Consider the following 23,766-nt stretch of genomic DNA (forward strand, 5'->3'; position numbering starts at 1 on the left):
AGCCTGCTGCCCCCAGACAAATAAACAAAGCTTCTGCTGGCTTTTAAGTATTAGGGAATGTTACACAATGCCTAAGTAAGTAACAGCAATTAAAGCCCAGCTATATCTAATGTGTAACTACTTTATTATCTGAGGGGTAGGAGGGATCCTCATCTGGCAATGCTCATGGGTTACTCCTGGCTCTGCATTCAAAAATTACTTCTGCCAGTACTGGGGGGGAGGGGCACATATGGGATGTCAGGATTCAAACCCAAATTGGGCATATGCAAAGCAAACACCCTCTCAGCTCCAGTCCCTACAGCTCCAGTCTCCAATATGTAGTTACTTAAGACTTCTTTAAACTGAAAGAAGTTTTCATTTCATTCATAAGATTAAAGAATTCTGGTTTGACAGGTCAAAGCGATAGCACAGCGGGTAGGGCGTTCGCCTTACAAGCGGCCAATATGGCCGACCCGAGTTCGATTCCTCCGCTCCTCTCGGAGAGCCCGGCAAGCTACCGAGAGTATTCGATATGCCAGACACAGTAACCACAAAGTCTCCAATGGAGACGTTACTGGGCCCGCTCGAGCAAATCGACGATCAACGGGAGGGCCTTTACCTTTACCTTTATAACAGGCCATATATCCTTTATGTAACTCCAAAGATAGATACTGCTTACAACACTGGGCTTTCTTCGTCACTCTATGAAAATAAGAGCTGGTCTTTACCCATGAGAGTCAACAGTCACATGTAACTCTGGCACAGACCCTTTTTTTATTTGAGAAAATGATTCCTTTAATAAGTTTGCTAGGTAGAGAAAGAATGTCTCCTAATTTATGTGCATGATTATACATACATACATACATATACACAATGGACACCTGGCAGTGTTTAATAAGGTTTATCCCAGGAGGTGCTCAGGGGACAACATGCAATTCAGGGGATCAAACCGGGCGGCCAAGCAATGCAAGCATCTTAAATCTCTGTTCCATGGCTCCAGCAGCAACGCTATTGTAGTCTTATGCTACAGGTTGTTCAGTAAGTAACAACCTTTTAATAACAGCACAATAATCAATTTTCCAGTTTTATTTTATTTTTCAGTAATGAGCACATGTTCCATTAACTGGAGAGGTTAACGAAAACTCTACAAATCACTTAGAAATAAATTTCACATTTATAGTCAAAATTAAAATACCTAAACATTTTACATGGGGGAGGGGGAGAGTGGGGGCCAAACCCAGCAGTGCTCAGGGTTTACTCCTGGCTCTGCTTAGGAATCATTCCTGTCGGGCTTGGGGACCACATGGAGTGCCAGAGATCAAATCTGGCTTGGTTTTGTGCAAGGCAAATGCCCTACCCGCCGTACCATCACTCCGGCCCCTCACGGTAAAGAGTAAAGAGTAAAGGCTCTCCCGTTGTTCATCGATTTGCTCGAGCGGGCCCAGTAACGTCTCCATTGGAGACTTTGTTGTTACTGTGTCTGGCATATCGAATACGTCACGGGGAGCTTGCCAGGCTCTGCCGTGCGAGCGAGATACTCTCGGTAGCTTGCCGGGCTCTCTGAGAGGGGCGGAGGAATCGAACTCGCAATGGCCTTGTTGGCTGCGTGCAAGGCAAACGCCCTAACACTGTCTATATGTAAGACACTGTGGTAAAAGGAAGCTAAAGGGATTTCCATCAACAAATCATTTCCAACCCAGGGGTACTTAAAAAGTAAGTGTAATGGAGTTGGAAGAGGAGTTTTGAGATATTTATGATCTATGGCTATAATACACAAATAAAAATCAAAGAAGGATCAGATTACATCAAACCAAAGTTAACAGAAAAATATTCATAAAGAAGAGTAGTCTGACAGGAGTCTTAAAGAATGAAAACATTAGTTGCAGAAAAGGAAACTGTGGAAAAAGGCATTTTAGGCAGTTCCCACAACGTACCATAAAGGTTAAGTTGGAGCTCTGAGCAGAGAAACCTGGCCTGTCTCTCCACCCCTCCAGTCAACAGTGAACATTGTCAGGCTCAAAGAAACATACTCACGCCCAAAAACACACAAGGAAGGGGCCCAAGTGATAGGACAGCAGATAGGGTGCTTGACTTGCATGGGGCTGACGCTGGTTCATTCAGCCCCGTATGGTCCCCAAGCACCGCCTGGAGTGATCCCTGAGCGCAGAGCTAGGAGGAGCCCCTAAGCACACTGAGTGTGGCCCACAAACAAAAGAGATTTAACTGCACTTTGAAGAAATATCTTTTCCAAAAGTGACAACGAAGTAATCTTATTTAGCAAATATCTCTAAGTGCCTTCTGCCTACTATATACCAATGTTCATCCAAACTTAGAAACGTCTCCTTTTAAATGGGAAACTGTGTAACACTCAGCAACACATAAGTGGGTCTACCATTTCCCTGGATTATTACAACAACAGCAGCCCCTTTCTCATGACCATCCCACCTCCTCTTTCCCTCTCTGTACTGAGTCCCCTGGGGGCTAAGTCTCTTTCAGAAGACTGAACATCTTCTCATCTCAGCGTGCTGACCTGGTTCCCAGCACAATTCTTAACCCTGCTGCACACTGAGAAGGCCCACCCCTGAGCTAGTATACCCAGGAAAGGCATGGACCTTCTAGCAAAGTATCTAAAAACAACCCCAGTCCAAAAAAACAAATAAGTAAATAAATAAACCTACACAGGTGATTCTAAAGAGACTCAATGCCAGCCAGCTTGCTGGACACAAATATTCAACAAGTCAGATGATTCTGCCTTGGAAATTCCTCTTGCACCAGGCTATTTCAAGTTTCCCTTTCTAAACTCTATCTTTCTCATTTTCATAATTCAACTGACAACAGCAGCCCAAGTCGTCCATCTTCCATATTTAAGGCGTCTTCTAGATCCAAAACCTCAATTTTCTTCCTTCCCTCTCCTTATCTATCAAGAAGTCAGGCTGATACTAGATACACACTGTGTCTCAAGTCCAAACACTCTCCTCTTCCCTTGAGTTCAAGTTCTTTCCAGCTCAGATGACAGCTTTTTTACTGTTCTCCCATCACATTCTCTGTCATATACCTTCAGACTACATACATTTACTTGCATCTGTGAAAGAATTCTCTAGAAGGATATACAATAAATTGGTAATATCAGTTGCCAGGGCTAGAGCTATGATAGCACAGCGGGTAGGGCGTTTGCCTTGCACGTGGCCGACCAGGGTTCAATTCCCAGCATCCCATATGGTCCCCTGAGCACCACCAGGAGTAATTCCTGAGTGCGGAGCCAGGATTAACCCCTTTGCATCCCAGGTGTGACCCAAAAAGCAAAAAAATAAAAATAAAAAAAAATTTATCAGTTGCCTCTTTGTGTGTGTGTGTGTCACATCCAGTCATGCACTCAGGAATTACTCCTGGTTCATGCACTCAGGAATTACCCCTGGCGATGCTCGGGGGACCATATGGGATGCTGGGAATCGAACCTGGGCTGGCCTCGTGTAAGGCAAACGCCCTACATGCTGTGCTACATACTCCAGCCCCATCAGTTGCCTCTTACAAGAGGAATTTCACAGCTAGGAGACATAGAGACTCTCCATGGTACACACTATTCTGAATTTTTGTATGGCTCAAACCCCGACTTCACACATCATGTGCTCTACCACTGAGCTCCATCTCTGATAACTCACTTTCTTTTTAGAGCCACATCCAGCAATGCTCAGGGGTTACTCCTGGATATGCATTCAGAAATTACTCATGGTGGCACCTGGGGGACCACATAGGATGCCAGGGATCAAACCTGGGTCAGCTGCATGCAAGCCAAGCGCCTTACCTGCTATACTATATGTTCAGTGCCCATACCTAACCTCTTAGAATTTTGAATACCTTCTCATTATCATACAACCCAAAGGTGCTGTCTTTTCAAAAATTGCCAAACCAAGAGATAGGGATATGGCCCTAGGATTCAAGCCCCAATATCACATGCCTTTGCCCAGCAGCAAATGCTGGGATGGAGACACCCCCTCTGAAAAAAAAAAAGGGACTAAGATGGAGCTCAGCAGTAGAGCTCTTGCCTTGTACGTATGAGCCCCGGAGTCCAATTCTGGTATTTAAAAAAAAAAAAAAAAGAGGGGGACAAAAATATCTTCTGTAAGTTCCTAAGCCCACCACCAACCCCCACACCCCCCCAAAAAAAATAGCCAGCAATGTTTTTTAACTCTGCACTCAAGAATTATTACTCCTGGGGCTGGAACAATAGCACAGCGGGTAGGACATTTGCCTTGCACGTGGCTGACCCGGGTTCAATCCCCAGCATCCCATATGGCCCCCTGAGCACCACCAGGGGTAATTCCTGAGTGCAGAGCCAGGAGTAACCCCTGTGCATTGCCGGGTGTGACCCAAAGAGGAAAAAAAAAAAAGAATTATTACTCCTGGGCTGAAGCGACAGCATAGCAGGTAGGGTGTTTGTTTGCCTTACTCACAGCCGACCAGGTTCAACCCCGGCATCTCATATGGTCCCCCAAGCATTGCCAGGAGCGATTCTTGAAGGAAAAGCCAGGAGTAATACCTGAGCATCGCTGGGTGTGACGCAAAAAGAAAAAAACAAAGAATTTTTACTCCTGGAGGCACTCAGGGGACCATATGAATTGCTGAGAATTGAACCCGTGGTGGTGGTGGTGTGCAAGACAAGCACCCAACCCACTGTATTATCTTTCTGGTCCCATAAACTTTAGTTTCTTTGTCTGTGAAATAAGGTGCAGAAACACATATCCAATCAATTTCCTTTTTATTTATTTTTTGGTCCATTTGGGCCACACTTGGCAATTCTCAGGGATTACTCCTTATTTCTCACTCAGGAATTATTCCTGGCGTTGCTCAGGAAACCATATGGGGATGGAACCTGGGTTGGCTGTGGGCAAGACAAACACTCCACTCGCTATACTGTCGCTCTGGCACTGAGTTCCTTTTTCTAAGATTCTGGAATTCTGAGTCACTGCAAGAAGAAGAGAGTTCTAGAAACTATAAAGTTAGGTTACTAGGTACAACTATATTATTTGGTTTGTTTTTTATGAGCCATACCTGGCGGTGCTTAGGGCTAACTCCAGGCTCGACACTCAGAGATCACTCCTGGCTGTGTTCAGGGGACCAAAGGAATGCCAGGATTGATCCTGGGTCGGCCACATGTAAGGCAAGCACCTTACCCACTGCACTATGGCTCTGACCCCGAGACACAAATATATTCTGCTTCACAGATAATATTAATACAAAATGAAGTAGTTTTGAAGCAAAGGCTACATTTCAGGCTTCCTAATTCTTTCCCCATATTTTATCTCCACATGTATATTGTCAGAGATATTTTAATAATTCAGAGAGTATAAGCATCATTTTCATTTTTATGCTGGGACCACACCTGGCTGTGCTCAGGGCTTATTCCTGGCTCTGTGTTCAGAGATCATATGGTATTCCAGGGAACGAACCCAGGAAGGCATCGTGCAAGGTTACCTCTCTGTACTATCTGTACTATCTCTCCAGTCCACCTTATGTCCTTTTAATTTAGTTTTAATCACTTGACTACAGTATTAGAAAGTTTTCCTCCTTTAAGTTACTAACAAAAGTCAAACTTACCCATTTGAAATTTTCATAGAAGGGCCAGAGAAACAGTACAGTGATTCGGGTGCTTGCCTTGCATGTGACCGATTCAGATTCGATTCCCAGCACCCCATACATGGTGCCCAGAGCACCGCCAAGACTGATTCCTGAGAAAAGAGCCAGGAGTAACCCCTGGCACCACAGGAGTGGCGCAAAAGACCCAGGTAACCTTTTACATATAAACTGTAGCACAGACTCATTCTGATAAAGAGAAAAACAGCTGCTGAATGATGGCCTTCCAGAAAGATCACAGCCAAGGAAGGACAAAAAGAAAGAAATCCCCTTTCTTCTCAAAATAGCCTATAAATAAGTGAAAGGGGGAAAAAAATTCAGTTAAAAAAAAAAGTGTTGGCGTTGGCCTCAGTCAAAATAGTAGTGGGTCTTTCAGCAGAAAGTGTTCTTTGTAGTAAATCACTTCTGTAGACTCTGGCAAAGTTCTTGCAGTCATTTTATAGTCTTTGAAGATTCACACCAACAATTCAATCAATCCGAAAGTTCACCAGCTATAAATTTATTCACCTCAAAAATAATGGTTTAAGGGCTGGAGCTATAGCGAAGTGGCCGCTGTGCCTCTGGCCAGACTCCATTACCTCAGGACTGAGTCTACAGAGAACTCAACCTGCCAAAATTCAGGTGCGTGGGTTCCTATGCCTGAAAGCTCAAGGCCTTCTCGGGGTTGAAACGGGATACCTCCACCCACCTGCCTGTACCTCTGGAAGCCCTGACAGTCACACCCACACCCGAAGCTGCTGCCCAGTTAAAAATTTAACTCCAGGGATTGGAGTGATAGCACAGCAGGTAGGGCATTTGCCTTGCACGTGGCTGACCCGGGTTCAATTCCCAGCATCCCATATGGTATACCCTGAGCACCACCAGGAGTAATTCCCGAGTGCATGAGTCAGGAGTAAGCCCTACGCATCGCCAGGTGTGACCCAAAAAGCAAAAAAAAAAAAAAAGAAAACGGCTTTAGTTTAAGAACCTGATTTCTAAACTGTTAAATCCAAGAGACTCAAATTAAATACAAACTTTTAAAAAAGCAAACAAGAAATCTAAATAGGGACCACACCCAGCAATGGGCAAGTGGTGTGGTTTGCTAAGTATATGTTCTACCACTTCAGCTGTCTCCCCAACTAAACAAAAACCTTCTTGAGAGTAATTTCATAGCAATTAAAAAAGAATAACATAGTATCACCTTTCTGGAGTAATAAGGAAGTTTTCATCCTTTCTAAATGCTAATGTTTATAGCAGAAACCTTGCAAATATTCAGTCTTTGCAGGAATTCCTCTTAAAGGAATTTATTCTATGAAAATATTCAGATGTAGTGATAGTCAATCTAGTATACTTATAACAATCTTTAGTAAAAATAGAGAATTGGTTAAAAAATTATATAGGTATAAACTGCATAAACCAAACAAACATTATAGAGGGGTCAGGAAAGTGGCTCAAATGATAAAACATATGCAGGCCTTATATCTGATGCCCCATCGGTGCATGTCCTCCACACACACCAGCACCATCAGGCCCAAGCAACACTAGGAGTCACCCTCCCTCCCCCACCCCAAATAATTGTTTAAAGTAACATTGTAGAACACAGTACACATTAACAGAATTGTATTTAATAGTGTATACACATGACTGTATACACACAAAGACTAGAGAAGGAAGACTGAGGGTCAGGGGAGGGAAACTGGAGACACTGGTAGAGGGAAGTGGACACTGAGGAATGGACTGATGTTAAAGAACTGTACACCTGAAACCCAATCACGAATAACTGTAATTTACAGTAATTACATTAAAGAGAGAGAGAAAAACAAATTTAAAAAAGACTAGAGATGGGGGTATGGTGCCACCAGCAGGTCAATCTGTACCTGTGAGGCGAGTGCATCAGCAGCCTGATGGCGCCTTCAGACGTCCAGGTACCCCCAAATTGCTGCCATGCGTTTGGCCAGACCCCAAAAAGTTGGGGCAGAGTTGACCAAGAAAGTAAACAGGCAAAAGTTAGGTATGTGGGAGATACACCCACACCACCTCCAGTTCAGCTATATAATTAGAGGCATGGCCTCTCTGGTCCCTGAGTGAACTGCTTAACGGCCATGATCCCAGAGACTCAGAAACAAATCTCGAAACCCAGTGGCTTTTGGCAAAAATGTGTCCGGTCCCTGCAGTAGGTTACCAGCGCCGGGCCACCCCAGGTGGGAATAGGTTTTGTGCCTTGGCCTGCTCCCCCTTGGCGGCTCGGTGGCCACCATCCCCCAGAGACTACTGGACAGTCAGGTTTGGGCCTGCAGTGACAAGACATGCAGAGCCTCACAGGGCGGGGGTGGAACCGGCCCTTTCCTCCCCGTCCCAAAGAGACCCCGAGCTGCCGCCCAAGAACAGCCTAACTCCTGATCAAGCTGCTTAACAGCCATGATCCCCGAGACTCAGAAACAAAGCTCGAAACCCAGTGGCTTTTGGCAGAAATGTGTCCAGTCCCTGCAGTAGGTTACCGGTGCCGAGCTACCCCAGGTGGGAATAGGTTTCGTGCCTTGGCCTGTTCCCCCTGGCAGCCCGGTGACCGCCATCCTCCAGAAGTCACTGGACAGTCAGGTTTGGGCCTGCAGTGACGAGACACGCGGGGCCTCACAGGTTGGGGGTGAAGCCGGCCCTTTCCTCCCCATCCCAACGAGACCCTGAGTCACCACCCACGAAACAAATCTCAGAACCCAGCAGGTTTTGGCAGAAATCCCTCCAGATTTAATTGTTAAAATTTCAGAATTTCAAAATCGCACGGCTACTACTGCAGCCACGTGACATCATATGTTACTCATAACCAGCAATAGAAGACAAACTGTCTACTGTTGCCTTTTTGGCAGATCCGAGTGCTGGGGTAAAATCCCAAATAAGAATGGTGGGTCTTTAGAGGCCAGCCGGGTATCCTAGAGGAAAGGGCTATTCAGATAGAGAAGGGAGCACCAAATAAAGGATGTTTGGAGGATCCTCCCAGGAGGGGAGATGCATGTCGAAAGTAGACTATGGACTGAACATGTTTGCCACTCAATGCCTCTTTTGCAGACCACAACACCCAAAAGGAGAGAGAGAACACAGGGGATTGCCCTGACACAGAGACGGGGGGATGGGGGGATGGGGGTGGGAGGGATATTATCCCTGGTGGTGGAAAATGGGCACTGGTGGAGGGATGGGTATCTGATCATTGTATAATTGAAACCAAAGCACAAAAAATTGTAAATCTACAACTTTAAAAAAAATAAAATAAAATAAAGGGGAAAAAAAAAAAAAAAAAAAAAAAAGAATGGTGGGTCAGGTGTCAAAATATTGAATGTAATCAAAGTAGAGAGAGAGTAATGTGGAAATCATCTGCCCCACAGGTGGGGGTGAGGGCGTGGGATGGGGGTATACTGGGGTTGTTGGTGTTTGAAAATGGGCACTGTTGAAGATATGGGTGTTTCATTGTATGACCAAGACTTAGACCCGAAATCTTTGTAACTGCTCTCACAGTGATTCAATAAATAAAACTATAAAAATTTTTAAAAAAAAGACTAGAGAAAAATCACACGAACTACAGCTGAGTTATGGATCCTACCTTAAATGAGCTACAGGAACACACATCACTTAGTAAGCAGCAGGAGTCTTGTGTTCAAGTCCCGGCTATAGTGCAAGTTGTTCTTACTGTGAGTCAATTTTATAAAAGAAAACAAGCAGATTAGATAAAAAGAGAGAAGAGAGGGGGCTGGAGCAATAGCACAGCAAGTAGGGCGTTTGCCTTGCACGCAGCCGACCCGGGTTCGATTCCCAGCTTCCCATATGGTCCCCTGAGCACTGCCAGGAGTAATTCCTGAGTGCATGAGCCAGGAGTAGCCCCTGAGCATCTCCGGGTGACCCAAAAACAAAACAAAAAAAAAAAAAGAGAGAGAGGAGAGAGCTTAGTTATAAAATTTAGAATTAGTAAAATATACAAACAGTAAGATCGGAAAGGACTATATAAAGCACTGTAAAATGGGTATTTTGTGTTAGTAACTAAAAGCTTAGGAAAAACAGAAGGAAACAAACTAAACATGTTCACTGTTTAGAGAAAAACTTCTCTCCCCTCCCATTCACCTTCTGCATCAGATCTTACTTATGAACACTTAGGATCTCATATTTTACTTGCTTTTTCCTTTGCAGGCATCCCAGACAGTAGGATGTCTGTCAGGGTTGTTGCCTAATATCTGCCTGTCATCTCCCAGATCCTTTCCAGAGCAGAGATGCAGGATCATGAGCACATACTGACAGCACTGGGATTTGAACTCACAACTCTGAGCTTACCAGGCAAGCCTTTAAGGCACTGAACCATCTTCCAGTCTTCTCTTCTACAATCTGTCTTTTGTGATTTTGTATTTTGGGGCTCAGCAGTGCTCAACCCCTTGTGGTAGATCCAACTAGGGTCAGCTTCATGCAAGGTAAGCACCTTAATCCCTGTGCTATCTCTCCTATTTCCACCTATTTATTTGTTTATTTGAGACACACCTGGTGATACTCAGGGCGTATTCCTGGTTCTGTGCTTGCGAATTACTCCAAGCAGGGATCAAACCTGGTCAGCTGCATGCAAAGCAAGCACCCTATTTTACATACTATTACTCTGGGCCACCTCTGAAAAAAAAGTAAAACTAAATGGAAAAAGTTGTTGGGGCTGGAGTGATAGCTCAGCGGGTAGGGCATTTGCCTTGCACGCAGCCAACCCAGGTTCGATTCCCAGCATCCCATATGGTCCCCTGAGCACAGCCAGGAGTAATTCCTGAGTGCAGAGCCAGGAGTAAACCCTGTGCATGGCTGGGTGTGACCCAAAAAGCAAAAAAACAAAAAAGTTATGTCAATTGTCAATTCAAGTTGATTATTTTTGCTATACGTAATTTTTTTTTCTTGCTAAGCAAAACTTTTAAGAATTTACATGATGGTTAGGCTGGATAGATAGTACAGCTGGTAAGACACTAACTGCAACCCAGGTTCAATCCCCATTTCTCCATATGATTCCTTACATCCTCTCTCCCCCCAGGAATGATCTCTAAGCACAGAGCCAAAAGTAACTCCTGAGCACCTAAGAGCAGCCCCAAAACCTTAAGAAGGATAATAAGTATCAAAAAATACAATACAAGCAACATCACAAATTAAATACAAATAAAAGTACAACATTATCTTACAAGAGATTCATGGCTATGATTCATCTTCAAATTTCCATTGTAGAACTCAAATTCTGCCAAAGCCATTGACTCAAGAGAATCTGGTTAAATCACGCAAGTTAATTAATACAAAAGAGAAATCAGCAAGGATAATAAGATAGACCGAAACTGGAGTACAACTGGAGTTTAAAAAGGAGTAAACACATATTATCCACACAAAGCCCTCAGCTTCAAAAACAGTGGGTCAGCTTTTGAAAAGTCTTTGGTTGTAGACGCAGTTTAGTGCACTGCTTAACAGAAAAAAATATTTCGAATCTCAGAGAGGGGGCTGAGAAGATAGGGCGTTTGTCTTGCACACAGACAACCGGGTTCAACGCCCGGCATCCCAAATGGTCCCTCAGCCCATCAGGAGTGATCCCTGAGCACAGTAGGGTATTTGTGGCCCCCAAACAAACAAAAAACAAACATCTCAGAGAGAAAACTTTGTAAAAGTCTTGACAAAATTTTTAAATAGTTGACCACTCCCAAACAAGACAAATATAAAGACAAAAATTAGGGGGAATGGAGAGATGAAACAGTGGGTAGGGTACTTGCCTTACATGTGGCTGACCTGTGCTCATTCCTGGCACCCCATGTGGTTCCCCAGGCCCACCAGTAGTGAGCCCTGGGCACAGATCCAGATATATGCCCTGAGTACAGTCAGGTGTGGTCAAAAACAACAATAAAGACAGAAATTAGCATCATGTGGCCAAAACAATTGCACAGCTTAGTAAGGCGCTAGCCTTGCTAGCCACCCTGGGTTCAGTCTGGCCATCACATATGCACGGAGGCAGAACTATCTCTGAGCCCAGAGTCTTTACTATTTCCCTGGCTTCCAGATCACTATTTCTTAATGAGACAAAAACACTAATTTTTTTTTGAGGGGTGGGGGGGCACACCAAGCAGTGCTCAGGTCTAATTACTGGCTTGGCGCTCAGGAATCACTTTTTTTTTTGCTTTCTGGGTCACACCTGAAGATACACAGGGGCTACTCCTGGCTCTGCACTCAGGAATTATCCCTGGTGGTGCTCAGGGGACCACATGGGATGCTGGGAATCAAACCTGGATCAGCTGCATGCAAGGCAAACGTCCTACCCACTGTGCTATCGCTCCAGTCCCACAGGGATCACTTCTAACAAGCTCTGAGGACCTTATGGGAAGCCAAGGATCGAACCCAGGTCAGCCGCATATAAGGCAAAAATGCCCTACCTTGCAAGTGTACTATTGCTTTGGTATCACACATTAATTTTAATCAGTGAACTGACAAAGCAAATAGTTTTTCAGCTGATTTGAATAACTGATTTGGAAGCCCTGAGCACCATCACAAGTGGCTCCAAAACTTAAAAAAATAGGATCCTCTCCCCCTCTCCCTCTCTCTCTTTTTGGTTCTTGGGCCACATCCTGCAGTGCTCACGGGCTATTTCAGGCTCGGTGCTTGGGGGACCATGCTGTGCTGGGGATCAAACCTGGTACTCTGACATGCAAAGCACACACTTCCATCTTGAACAAATCACCATTTCTTCTATTTTTTGCAGGGTGGAGATGCCAGGCTCAGAGAGCCTGGGGGCCACTCCCGGAGATAGGTGACAGGTTGGTTGGCAGTTCAATGCAGTGCTGCTGGGGCCCCAAGATGCGGGGATTACCCAGGTCACCCTGGCTGGTGGTTAAAGGGCCTCTATACACCCAGCAATGCTTAGGGTCCTCCAGGACCACTCTCAGTGATGCTCAGGGGCTGTGTGGTCAGTGCCACTGACCCTGGGTCAGGCAAACTCCTTTTCTTGTACTATTTCCCTGGCCTCCATATCACTATTTCTTAATAAGACCAAAAACAAACACATTAATTTTAACCAGCAAACTGACAAAGTACACTGTTTTTCAGCTGACTAGAATATCTAATTTGAAAGTTAAATTTCCTTAGAAATAAATACCAGTTCAATTTTTCCTGAAAATCCAGAACCTAAAGTCTCAGGTAAGGCTGACTGAAAGACATAGGTCCTTATGAACCTATGTTCAAATGTCAAAAATGGATCTGACATTTAACTTGAACTTGACATAAGCATTTATTCAAAGAAATGGTTGTAGGTCAAATACTCTGACCTGGTATAGTGCCTCTTGAGTCACCCTAGTACAAACTCCATTTAGATACTGTTGCAACCATTCAGGTTAGGTATTGCCCAGTTTCATAAAGCAGTGCTAAAGTTCAGGGAACAGGCTCCAGGCCCCATCCAGCCCCCCAGCCCCTCAACCCCAAATCCCACCTCAACCAGCAAAGCTGGCATTCTACCTTCTACAGTTTAAAATCCTTTCTGTTTTTCATTTCTATTCTGGGTAAGCTTAGTGGAAGTTACCTTAGTATTTTGCATGTTCTAAGCCCAGGATTTGATTTCTCAGTACCACAAATAATAACTTTTTTTTTGCTTTTTGGGTCACACCCAGCAATGCACAGGGGTTACTCCTGGCTCTGCACTCAGGAATTACTCTTGGCAATGCTCAGGGGACCCTATGGGATGCTGGGAATCAAACCCAGGTCGGCCGTGTGCAAGGCAAACACCCTACCCACTGTGCTATCACTCCAGCCCCAATAATACATTTCTTAAAAGACTATACTTTTAATATTCAATTGCTCTATTTTAAAAAATGACTATTTAAAATCCTTTAAGGAAACTATTAAAAAACTGAAACGATAGAAATCAGGAAAATTTCAGGGCTAGAGAGAGAGTATACCAGTTAGGGCACTTGCCTTGCATGTGTGTGACCCGAGTCTGATCCCCAGCACTCCATATGGTCCCCTAAGCCCTGCCAGGAGTGATTCCTGAGCATCACTGAAAGTGACATAAAAAAAACAAGAGAAAAACAAAACAACAAAACCCAAAAAACAAGGCAGGGGGGAACACTCTTATAGGAGTACTGACGCTAGGGGTTGGATTGGTACTGAAATACTATATGCCTAAAATCCAACTATCTGTAACTGTAGGGTCATGGTCCTCCCGTTGTTCATCGATTTGCTCGAGGGGGCCCAGTAACGTCTCCATCAAGAGACTTGTTACTGTGTTTGGCATATCGAATACGGGTAGCTTGCCAGGCTCTGCCATGCGGGCGAGATACTCTCGGTAGCTTGCCGGGCTCTCCAAGAGGGGCAGAGGAATCGAACTCGAGTCGGCCATGTTGGCTGCGTGCAAGGCAAACGCCCTACCGCTGAGCTATCGCTCCAGCCCCATCTGTAACTGTAAGCCACAGTTTTCTAATTAAATTTAAAAAATTGAATAACTAAGCTGGAGAATGCAAATGAGACTTTTAAAAAGGAAAAGTAGCTCCTGAAAATATAAAACCTGAGGGGAAAATGGCTGGAGAGAGAGCACAGGGGCTGAGGTGCTTACCTTGCATTATGACCCCTAGGAGCTATCCCCAAGTAGTCAGGGGTAAACCCAGGCAACAATGGGTGTGGCCTAAATCCCTCCAATTATTTTTGAGAATGAGGCAGATTCCACTTTGGAATCACATGCATCTCAACCTGAGGTATGTCACTTCTTTTCGTCTACTAAATGAGATTTCCTCCTCTCTTTCTCCTACTTCCTAAATAAAATTTTGCTTCAAAAAAATGTCTGTTGTAGAAATTACTCTTAAAATGCACTTTATAAGAAGTTTCTTACAATATCTATATAGCAAGATGAGGGGAAAAAAATCTGGGACTAGGAATTTAAAAACAGCAATTTCCTCAAACCGTCCACCCTGCAATCTCCTGTGTCACAGAGAGAAGAGCACAGGAAAGGCAGGCAGCCAAGTCATGGCTCCTTGAAAGCTACTGTTGCTCGGACTTCTAGTCCTGCTTCTTGGTTTGGGGCTTGTTTGGGGGCCACACCTGGCAGCGCTCAGGGCTTACTCCTAGCTCTTGACTCAGGAATCACTCCCAACAGGGCTGGGGGACACAGGGGAAAAAGACTGTATGTGATGCTGGAGATGGAACCTGGGTCAAGCACAGGCCAGGCAAGAGCCTTTCCCTCTGTATTATTTCTCACATTTCTGTACACCCCCCAGTTTCCTCCTGAAAGCACATAAACTATTGAATCAGACAGATCTAGAATTTACCTGTAGGACTGTTTCCATTTGGAAAATATTCCCTTATGGCGTAAGAGTCTATGAGCAAGGTGCTTGCCCTGCACATGGCAATGGTTTGAGTCTCTGGCACCACGTAAGGTCGGTTCCCTGAGCACTGTTAGAGATCACTCCTGAGCACAGACCAGGAGCAGCCCCTGAGCAAGCAGTGGGTGTGACCTAACAGCCACCCTCCCAAACAAAATTCTTTGTCTCAGACAAGGGAGATGGCCCAGAGGACTGGAAGCAGGTCACAGGGTCAGGACACAGTATGGCACTTGCCTTGCACGAGGCTGATCCCAGTTTTGAGTCCCCAGTGCCGTAAGCGGTCTCCCCTGAGCACGGCCACTGGTCACTACTGAGCACAGAGCCAGAAACAGCCCCTGTGCCTCAATGGTGCGCCCCACCCCAGAGGCCCTGAAAGGCTGGCAGTGCATGCTTTCACTTGTGGGAGCCCTGGGTATTCAATCTCTAGCACAGATGGACTCCTGTGTATCACCATGAGTGACCCCCAACTCCAACACCATGGGGTATGGCCCCATGTCCCCTCAAATTTTTTCAAATGAATAAAAATATATCAGCTAACAAAATCAAATACATAAAAATTACGGGGCCAGCAAGATAGTACAGAAGGTGAGTGCTTGCCTTGTAGGTGGCTGACCAGGGTTCGATCCTTAACATCCCACATGGTCCCCAGAGCCTACCAGAAGTGATCCCTGAACATAGAATCAGGAGTAAACCCTGAGCACAGAGGGAAGGAAGGATGGAGGAAGGAAATTATACTTCCCATTAAGAGCTATAACCCCAAATTCTACTTCCAGATATAAACCCAAGATAACAGAAAATATCTGTTCACATAAAAGCTTATACATAAATATCATAGCACTATTCACAATAGCCAGGAAGTGGGAACAATTCAACGCTCAATTAATAAGAAAAATGTGGTGAATTCATACAGTGGAATATTATTCAGTCACAAAAAGAATACTCGCGGGCGGAGCGATAGCACAGTGGAGAGGGTGTTTACCTTGCACGCAGCCAACCTGGGTTCTATCCCTGGCATCCCATATGGTCCCCTGAGCACCGCCAGGAGTCATTCCTGAGTGCAGAGCCAGGAGTAACCCCTGAGCATCACTGGCTGTGACCCCCAAAAAATAAAGAATACTTATATTTGCTATAATGTATGCAATCTTTAAAAACACTATGCTAAAACTCAGACACAAAAGACCATGTAATATAATTCCATTCATACGAAATGTCCAGAATAGACAAATCAATAGAAACAAATCCTACTTTCTTTTGCTGGGGTTGAATGAGGAGCTAATGAGGAAAATTTACATGGCAAAGGGACTTTCTTTAGAGGTCATGAAAACGCTCTGGAACTAGTTAGTGATGGTAACTACACAATCTTCTGAATGTACTAAATTTTTCACTTGATCTGTGAATTTTTCACTTGCTCGGTTTTTGGTTTTTTTTTTGGGGGGGGGGTTGTTTGTTTTGCTTTTTGGGTCACACCTAGCGATGCTAGGGGTTATTCCTGGCTCTGCACTCAGGAATTACTCCTGGTGGTGCTCGGGGAACCATACAGGATGCCAGGAATTGAACCTGGGTCGGCCACATGCAAGGCAAATGCCCTATCTGCTGTACTATCGCTGTGGCCCTGTTTTTAGTATTTTTTTTGTTTGGGGGCCACACCTGGCAGTGTTCAGGACTTACTCCTAGCTCTGCACTCAAGACTCACTCCTGTGGGGCTGGAGCGATAGCACAGCGGGTAGGGCGTTTGCCTTTCACGCTGCTGACTCGGGTTTGATCCCAAGCACCGCCAGAAGTAACTCCTAAGTGCAGAGCCAGGAGTGACCCCTGAGCATTGCTGGGTGTGACCCAAAAAGGCAAAAAAAAATAATAATAATCACTCCTGGTGGTGCTCGAGAGAGCACATGGGGTGCTGGGAATCAAACCTGGGCTGGCAGCATGCAAGGTAAGCACTATGCCTGCTGGACTACTACTCCAGTTCCCCAAAGAGCACTTCTTGAAAAGTGAAATTAGAGCATATGCAGTCTACTGAAGTGACTACTTAGCTGGAAGAAAAACTCACTCGGACCAGAGAGATGGTTCAAAGAGCTTAAGAGCAAGCTTTGAACTCATGCCCGAATCAGAAGTAACCCCTGAACACCATCATGTGGTAAAAAAAAAAAAAAAAAAATTCATTTTCAGACACAGAGGTTCTATCAAATAAGTTAAAATTATCATGACAAGTGTTGGGATATGACTCTGTGGCGAGTACATGTCTTGCATGTGTGAGGTCCTGGACTTGATCCCCAGCACTGGGAAAGAATATTAACCTAATCTTCATACTTCCTAAATAAATTTTAAAACTTGATACTGTTTCTACAGTCCACATACCTTAAAACAACAACTTTAAGATTGGTATTATAGTGATAATCCCAAACTCTACTTCCAGATATAAACCCAAAGTAACAGAAAATATCTGTTCACATGAAAGTTTGCACATGAATGTCATAGCACCATTCACAATAGCCAAAAAGTGGGAACAAGGTCGGTATTACATCACAAATATATTCAAAATTCTGACCACAGTCAAAGTCGGATCAATAAAGTAGTACACGAAATTGGGGCTAGAGATAACACAGGGGCTAAGGGCCTGCCCTGCATCAGCTGACTCCAGCACGCTCTATCTGCAGCACCGCATATGATCCCGCAAGCACTGCCAGGAGTGTCCCGTAACACCAACACCAGGTGTGGGCAAAAATCAAAACACGAAGCAAAGACTAGTATGTGAAATTGCTGAATCTCTTTTTTAGATTTAAAATTAAATCAAACTCAAGTTTTATCACCCCACTGTTTTGGGTCAGGAATATGGCTCAAGCAGTAGAGCATATGCTTATCATATATAAGGTCCTGAGTTTGATCCTGGGACTTCCTGGCCTCCCTCCCAAGCGCACTACTTGATGCAACCTCACACACATCTAATGACCTCCAAGAACCAAGTCTTGGCCTGAGCACCATTGGGTGTGGACGCATTATTTTAAAGAACTTTTTTTCTAAAAATTACTTTACTTTACAACTCTCTACTGAGGTGTGAATTTACATGGCAGAGGCTAGAGAGATAGATAATACAACGGGTACGGCACTTGTCTTGCACACAGCCAACTCAGGTTTGATCTCCAGCACCCCATATGGTCCCTCAAGTCTGCCATAGTGATGCCTGAGTGTAGAGCCAGGAGTAACCCCTGAGCACCAGAGGGTGGTGGCTCAAAACAAAAAAGTAAAACTAAAAAATTTACATGGCAGACTATGCTTTAAACGCAAAGACTATTTTTCTTTTCAAAGTTATTTCTGTGGCTTAATATGCAGAGGAGTTTTTGTAACATTTTAATTATGAGTCACACAGAGGGAATAAAGAAGTTGTAAAAACACACACATTCATACACACCCTTAAGCAGGAAAAAGCATTAGGACAAACAGTACCAGAAGACAGACCGGTTCTGAATTCACCTATCTTGTCGGGAAAACTTAAAACAGTAGTGTAACGGAATTCCAGCTCGACTACTCCTAGCACAGATGTCAGGGAAGGTATTTGACACTTTGCAGGTAAATTTTCTCATCAATTAAAAAAAAAAAAAACTGACTCCAAGGTTTCTAAATCTCACAACTCTCAACAGTCTTTGAGTTATCGTTAAGTAGCTTAGGGCTCCGGGAGGCCTGTCACGCACATACTAGGCTGCTTTCAGCTCTGCGTCCCCGGGCATCCACGCCATAGAGAGTAACAGGAGAACTTGAACTCGAGATTAGCCACCTGGAAGAAGGAAAATGAAAAGCACACACACAACTCATGCTGGTACTGGTTTACTCCAGCTGAACCTAATAAAGAGAAAGCACCTTTGCCAATTTTCATGGGCTTAGGAGTGGTTCCTAGGTCTTTTAACACCCACCATATTTAGTTTTTCCTAAATGAAATCCAATGGGGACGCCACAAAAACAATGTCTAGCACAAAGTACTTTTTAGTCACTGCATGACTAATATGACAAATCACTCTTAGAAAAACGAAAGTTTTCACTTCTTTTTTTTGGAGGGGATGGGAGGTGGTGCCAGGGATCAAACCTAGGGCCTCACACATGCAAAACAAGTATTCATCTGCTTAGCTATTATGTCCCTAGTGCCCAGTTTTCTTTCTTACACAAAAATAAACAGCTTTCATTCCAAACAGTCAAGGAATGCTAGAAGATCACTGTGAGTTGAATGGATGCTCGGCAATAAACAGTTAACCCAAAGAAAATGAATTATCTAAAGAACTAGAAAGTTCAAAGCACTTGGATTAATATAACACTATTATTATTCAGCATGGCACACCCAGTGTGAGCATAAAGAATTGTGCTTGAGCCCAGCAATACAGCAAGTGCTTGGGGGTCCTCCGGGTACTAGGCATGTGCTCTTCGATCTGAGCTATTTTTGGGCCCCTCAACACAGCCTTTTATGCAATTCCATCTACAACTCCAATTTCCAGGGTAGAAGGCAGTTACTCAAGCCTCACTGAGGCTCAACACCTTCCCAACAGCAAAAGATGATCAGACCTGCTGCAGACAGGATGGTCTGTAAGTATGACAGAAGTCATATGCCTTGAAAATAGGAGTTCTAGACAATCTGTCCTTTCTCCCTCTCTCTCTTCTTCTCTCCCTCTACCTCTCTTTCATATGGTCAAAGACTATGCTGAGACGGCATAAGCAGCCACCTGGTTGGGCCTAGCATTAACCTTGCATCTTTGTGATACATGGGTGGACTGTGTGGGATCAGTGAAATTTTGTGTAGGCTTTAAGGGACTTCCTGAAAACCTACACAAAATTTTGTCTCTATGCAGTTTTTATTGGGAGAGCGGAGGGGGGTGACACCTAGCAATGTTCAGGCCCTACATGCATTTTGAGAAGGAAATAAACCCTATGGCAGTTACAAATTCTCAGAACCAAGAAAAATTAAGAATCTGGTTTAGTGCCAGATTCTTAAGAAGAATTAAGAAATTTCTACTTCAGAAAAAATTTCACGATGCCTACACAGACTGGATGTGATACCTCCTCTGGGAGGTGCAAACAATGGACATTTTCTGAAACAAAAAGAAAACATGATCTGATTTGCTTTTTTTGGCGGGGGGGCATGCCCAGAGATGTTTCTGGCTCTGGCCAGTGCTGGGGGACCATATGAGATGCCGAGTCAAACCAAAGTCAGCTGCAAGCAAGGCAAATGCCCTACCCACCCTATCATCTCTCTGGCCCAATGCACTTGATTCTTGAGGTTCAGGCAGTCCAATCTTTTCATTCTTGAGATGAGAAAAATGAGGAGGACCTTGCCTAAAACCACAGATCAGAGTTAGCAAGTGACAAAGCTAAACATCAAACCAGGCTGGGTTTTTAACAGGGGGATCATAGTTTTTTTCAGAATAGTTTTGTTCAAAATTTCCCATTTGCTCATAAATATGACACTGAGTTAAGGCAGCTTTCAAAAAATTCAAATGAAGTCTCAATATAGGGTTCTGACACATTAATTCCAAAATCATCAATTCAATCTCAATTTTTTGTTTTTGCTTTTTTTTTTTTGTGCCACACCCAGCGAGGCTCAGGGCTTACTCCTGGCTCTACACTCAGAGATCACAAAAAGATTGCAAAAAAAATTCTCAAGAGAAACTCTTCAGTGGCTCAATATCCCCTATTCTACTGCACTCTGATAGCAACTTGAAAAAAGAGCAAAGATGACAAACTCATTGAGTGAAGCACTTCTAAATGTAATGAGAAAGGACAGTCACCTTTATTAGGTTTTGCTTCACTGTGAGATTCCTGGGGCCACAACCAGTGGTGCTCAGTGGTTATCACTCCTTCTGGGATTCAGGGGACTGGATGCAGTATGGAGGATCAAACCCCGGTCCATTGTTGTTGTACAAGGCAAGTGCCCTACCCACTGCAATTCAGCCCATGGACAGCCACTTTAACAAAAGATCCCAAGTCAGGGTCAAGTTGACTTGGAGGTAAATTTGTATTATTTCAATCTGCAACGGACCTAAGAAGTATGTGTAGTCCTCAAAATTAGAATCAACAGTGTTGCCTAAACACTGAAAGGACGTTGTTTATTTGGGGGCCACATCTAGCAGTGCTTCCCGCTCAGGAGTTACTCCTGGCAGTGCTCAAGGGCCATATGGGGTACCCCGGATGGAACCCTGGTGGCCACGTGCAAGGTAAGCGCCCGACTATCTCTCCAGCCCCCTAAAACGACTTTCTTAATCTAAGCAACTCATAACTGAAAACTGAAAACCACCTTTGCCGGTCCACCTTCACAAACTCTGCGAACGGCAGAAGCAAAGATAATAGGCAGTTAGCCTGAGATCAAATTAAAAAATAATTATCGTCATAAAAAGAAATTACAGGACTATTTGTTCCGATGCCAAAACTTTGCCTCTGCACATAAAATTGCAAGCAACCAAAACACTCAATCCACTTGAGAAGTGAAACCGACGTGACACCTGGACCCGAGTTCAATGACAGCCTGTCCTTCCACTTCGGAGCAAGGTGCTTTATCAAAAAGCGGGGCTCCACTGCACGCACACTTCCTGCCGGCGCGTCATCCACGATGCCCAAGTTTCTGCGGGCTCGAGACCAGCCCTTCCCGCACCCCGCAAAGTGCAGCCTAGGAACAGGCCCAGGAAGCACCTGTGGCCCGGGAAAGCGGGAGCGGGGGTGGGGGGAGGCTTTTCTCCGACGCTCGTTTCTCGCCCGCGGTCTGTTTGGGGTCCAGGAGAGGCGCCCACCCCGGGAGCCCTCGAGAGGGCGGGCTCGGCTGGGGGGATGCCCCGGGCAAGGGTTTTCCGCCCCTTCCCCGTCCCCGCTCCGCGCCTCCCCCCGCCCCGCGAGCCCCCAAGGATGCGGCGCGGCTGCGGGGGGCTGCGGCTGGGCTCAGGGGCGCCCGCGCGCTCGGCGACCCCCCGCCCCCGGCGTCTCCCCCGGCCGCGGGTGCGAGGGGAGGCGGCCGCAGGTGGCGCGGGGGCAGGGCAGAGCAGGGCAGGGGAGCAGGTCGCCCGCGGCTGGCACGGCCGAGGGACCAGGAGCGCACCGACGGGTCACATTCCCGGGCTGGGTGACCTTGAGCACGTGGCTCCGCCGCCCGGCGCCTCAGTTTCCTCGACTCCCCCCGGGGGGGGGGGGGGGGGGGGCGAGCGGAAAACGCCGCTCGCAGCGCCTGGCGCGGCGCCGGGCACGTAGTAAGCGCTGCCCGCGCGCGAGCTACTACGGGCTGCTGGCGGGCACCCGCGCCCGCGCCGGCCCGGAGCCGGGGAAGCCCCGCGCCGGGGAGTCCCGGAGGCGGGCCCGGGCGGGGGCACTCACCCAGCACGTCGGCCGAGCGGTGCCGGGCCACGAAGCACGCGTCGTCCCCGTAGCACGCGCCCTTCTTCAGGAGGCCCTTTCGGAAGTCCTTGCCGAAGCCGCAGCCGGCCGTTACCAGCCCGTAGTCGCCGCCGCCGCCGCCGCCGCCGCCGCCGCCGCCGCCGGCCCGGGGGTCGGTCTGCGAGAGGCCGCCGAGCACGGCGCGGGCCACCAGCCGCCCGTACGACAGCACCGAGAACATCGCCGCCGCCGCGCCCCCGAGCAGCCGGGGGGCGCGCAGGGCCGGAGAACGCGGAGGCCCGGAGCCGGCTCTCTCCTCAGCCGCAGCCGCGCCGCCACCGGCGCGCTCCTCAGGGCGGCGCGCAGCGGCCGCCGCCGCCCCTGCCCGACGCGCGGGGCCTCGCACACGCTCCACCGCGCGCGCCGGAGCCAGAGCGAGGTCAGAGCCTGCGGCTCCTCCGCTGGAGCCCGGCCGGGGTCCCGGCTGCAGCCGCCGCCGCCGCCGCCATCTTCCGCTCCACTAGCGTGTTCCGGGCCGCGCCGGCAGCGCCGCCCCCTCCCTGGCCACGCCCCCGGGCCCGCCCACGCGCGCGGCTCCGGACCAAGCCCCGCCCCCTCGGGCCCCGCGCCCCCCGCGGTGCGCCCCGAGACTGGGCATGCGCGGAGGCCCGGGCGCGCGGTCTCCCGGGAATTGTAGTCCCGCCGCTGGAGTCGCTTTTCTGGCCGCGCGCATTCCAGCACCTGGGATAATTCCCCAGGCGGGGGATCTCGGGTAAGCGGCTGAGGATCACAGGACAACGGTTGGGGAGCTTTCGTCCCTGTCTCTTTAAAGGGCATTGTTTAAAAACAACCAGCCGTTTGGAGGAAAAATGGAAAGAGAAGGGGATTGGGTCATATAACAGCATATTATGTATATTCGATATACGTTCACGTACATTAAATATATTACTAAGAAGTTTTTTACTTTACTTAAAAGGCCTTTGGGGGCTTTTAAGAAGTTTTATTGAGAAACTGAAGTACACAAATTAGCTGACATCTCCCAACTTTATATACCAAAAAAAATCTGTTCGGAAAAATCATAAATTTGGAGAAATAGATCATTTTTTGCGGGGAGGGGGGGTAGGACAGGTTGTGAAACGGAGTTAGGTTAGTAAGAGAGACATAGGCAGGACACTATAGATCTGTCTTACACTGCTTCAAACTTTGCAGATGATTGATTCTGCCAAATAGGGAGTAAAAAAAAATCCAGGCTCAGGGCTGGAGCAATAGCACAGTGGGTAGGGCATTTGCCTTGCACACTACGGACCCGGGTTCGATTCCCAGCATCCCATATGGTCCCCAGAGCACCACCAGGAGTAATTCCTCGGTGAATGAGCCAGGAGTAGCCCCTGTATATCACTGAGTGTGATCCAAAAAGAAAAAAAAAATCCAGGCTCCAAATGTCTTTACCCCAAACTTTCATTCTCTTGGCCTGATCTTCTTCCAACCTCTTAGACTA

The 23,766-nt window shown here is 46.5% G+C and overlaps 1 protein-coding gene across 1 annotated transcript in view; it reads right to left on the reverse strand.

The window, feature by feature from the left end:
- Positions 1-22,814, reverse strand: part of PPTC7 (protein phosphatase targeting COQ7) — a 51,637-nt gene extending 28,823 nt beyond the window's left edge. Inside the window, exon 1 of the mRNA XM_056107152.1 lies at positions 22,269-22,814. Within this exon, the coding sequence (XP_055963127.1) occupies positions 22,269-22,509 (241 nt within the window). The 5' untranslated portion in view covers positions 22,510-22,814. The remainder of the gene's footprint in view (positions 1-22,268) is intronic.
- Positions 22,815-23,766: the final 952 nt, after the last annotated feature.

This window comes from Sorex fumeus, unplaced genomic scaffold (genome assembly GCF_029834395.1).
Source record: "Sorex fumeus unplaced genomic scaffold, SorFum_2.1 ptg000155l, whole genome shotgun sequence".
In the NCBI taxonomy this organism is placed as follows: domain Eukaryota; kingdom Metazoa; phylum Chordata; class Mammalia; order Eulipotyphla; family Soricidae; genus Sorex; species Sorex fumeus.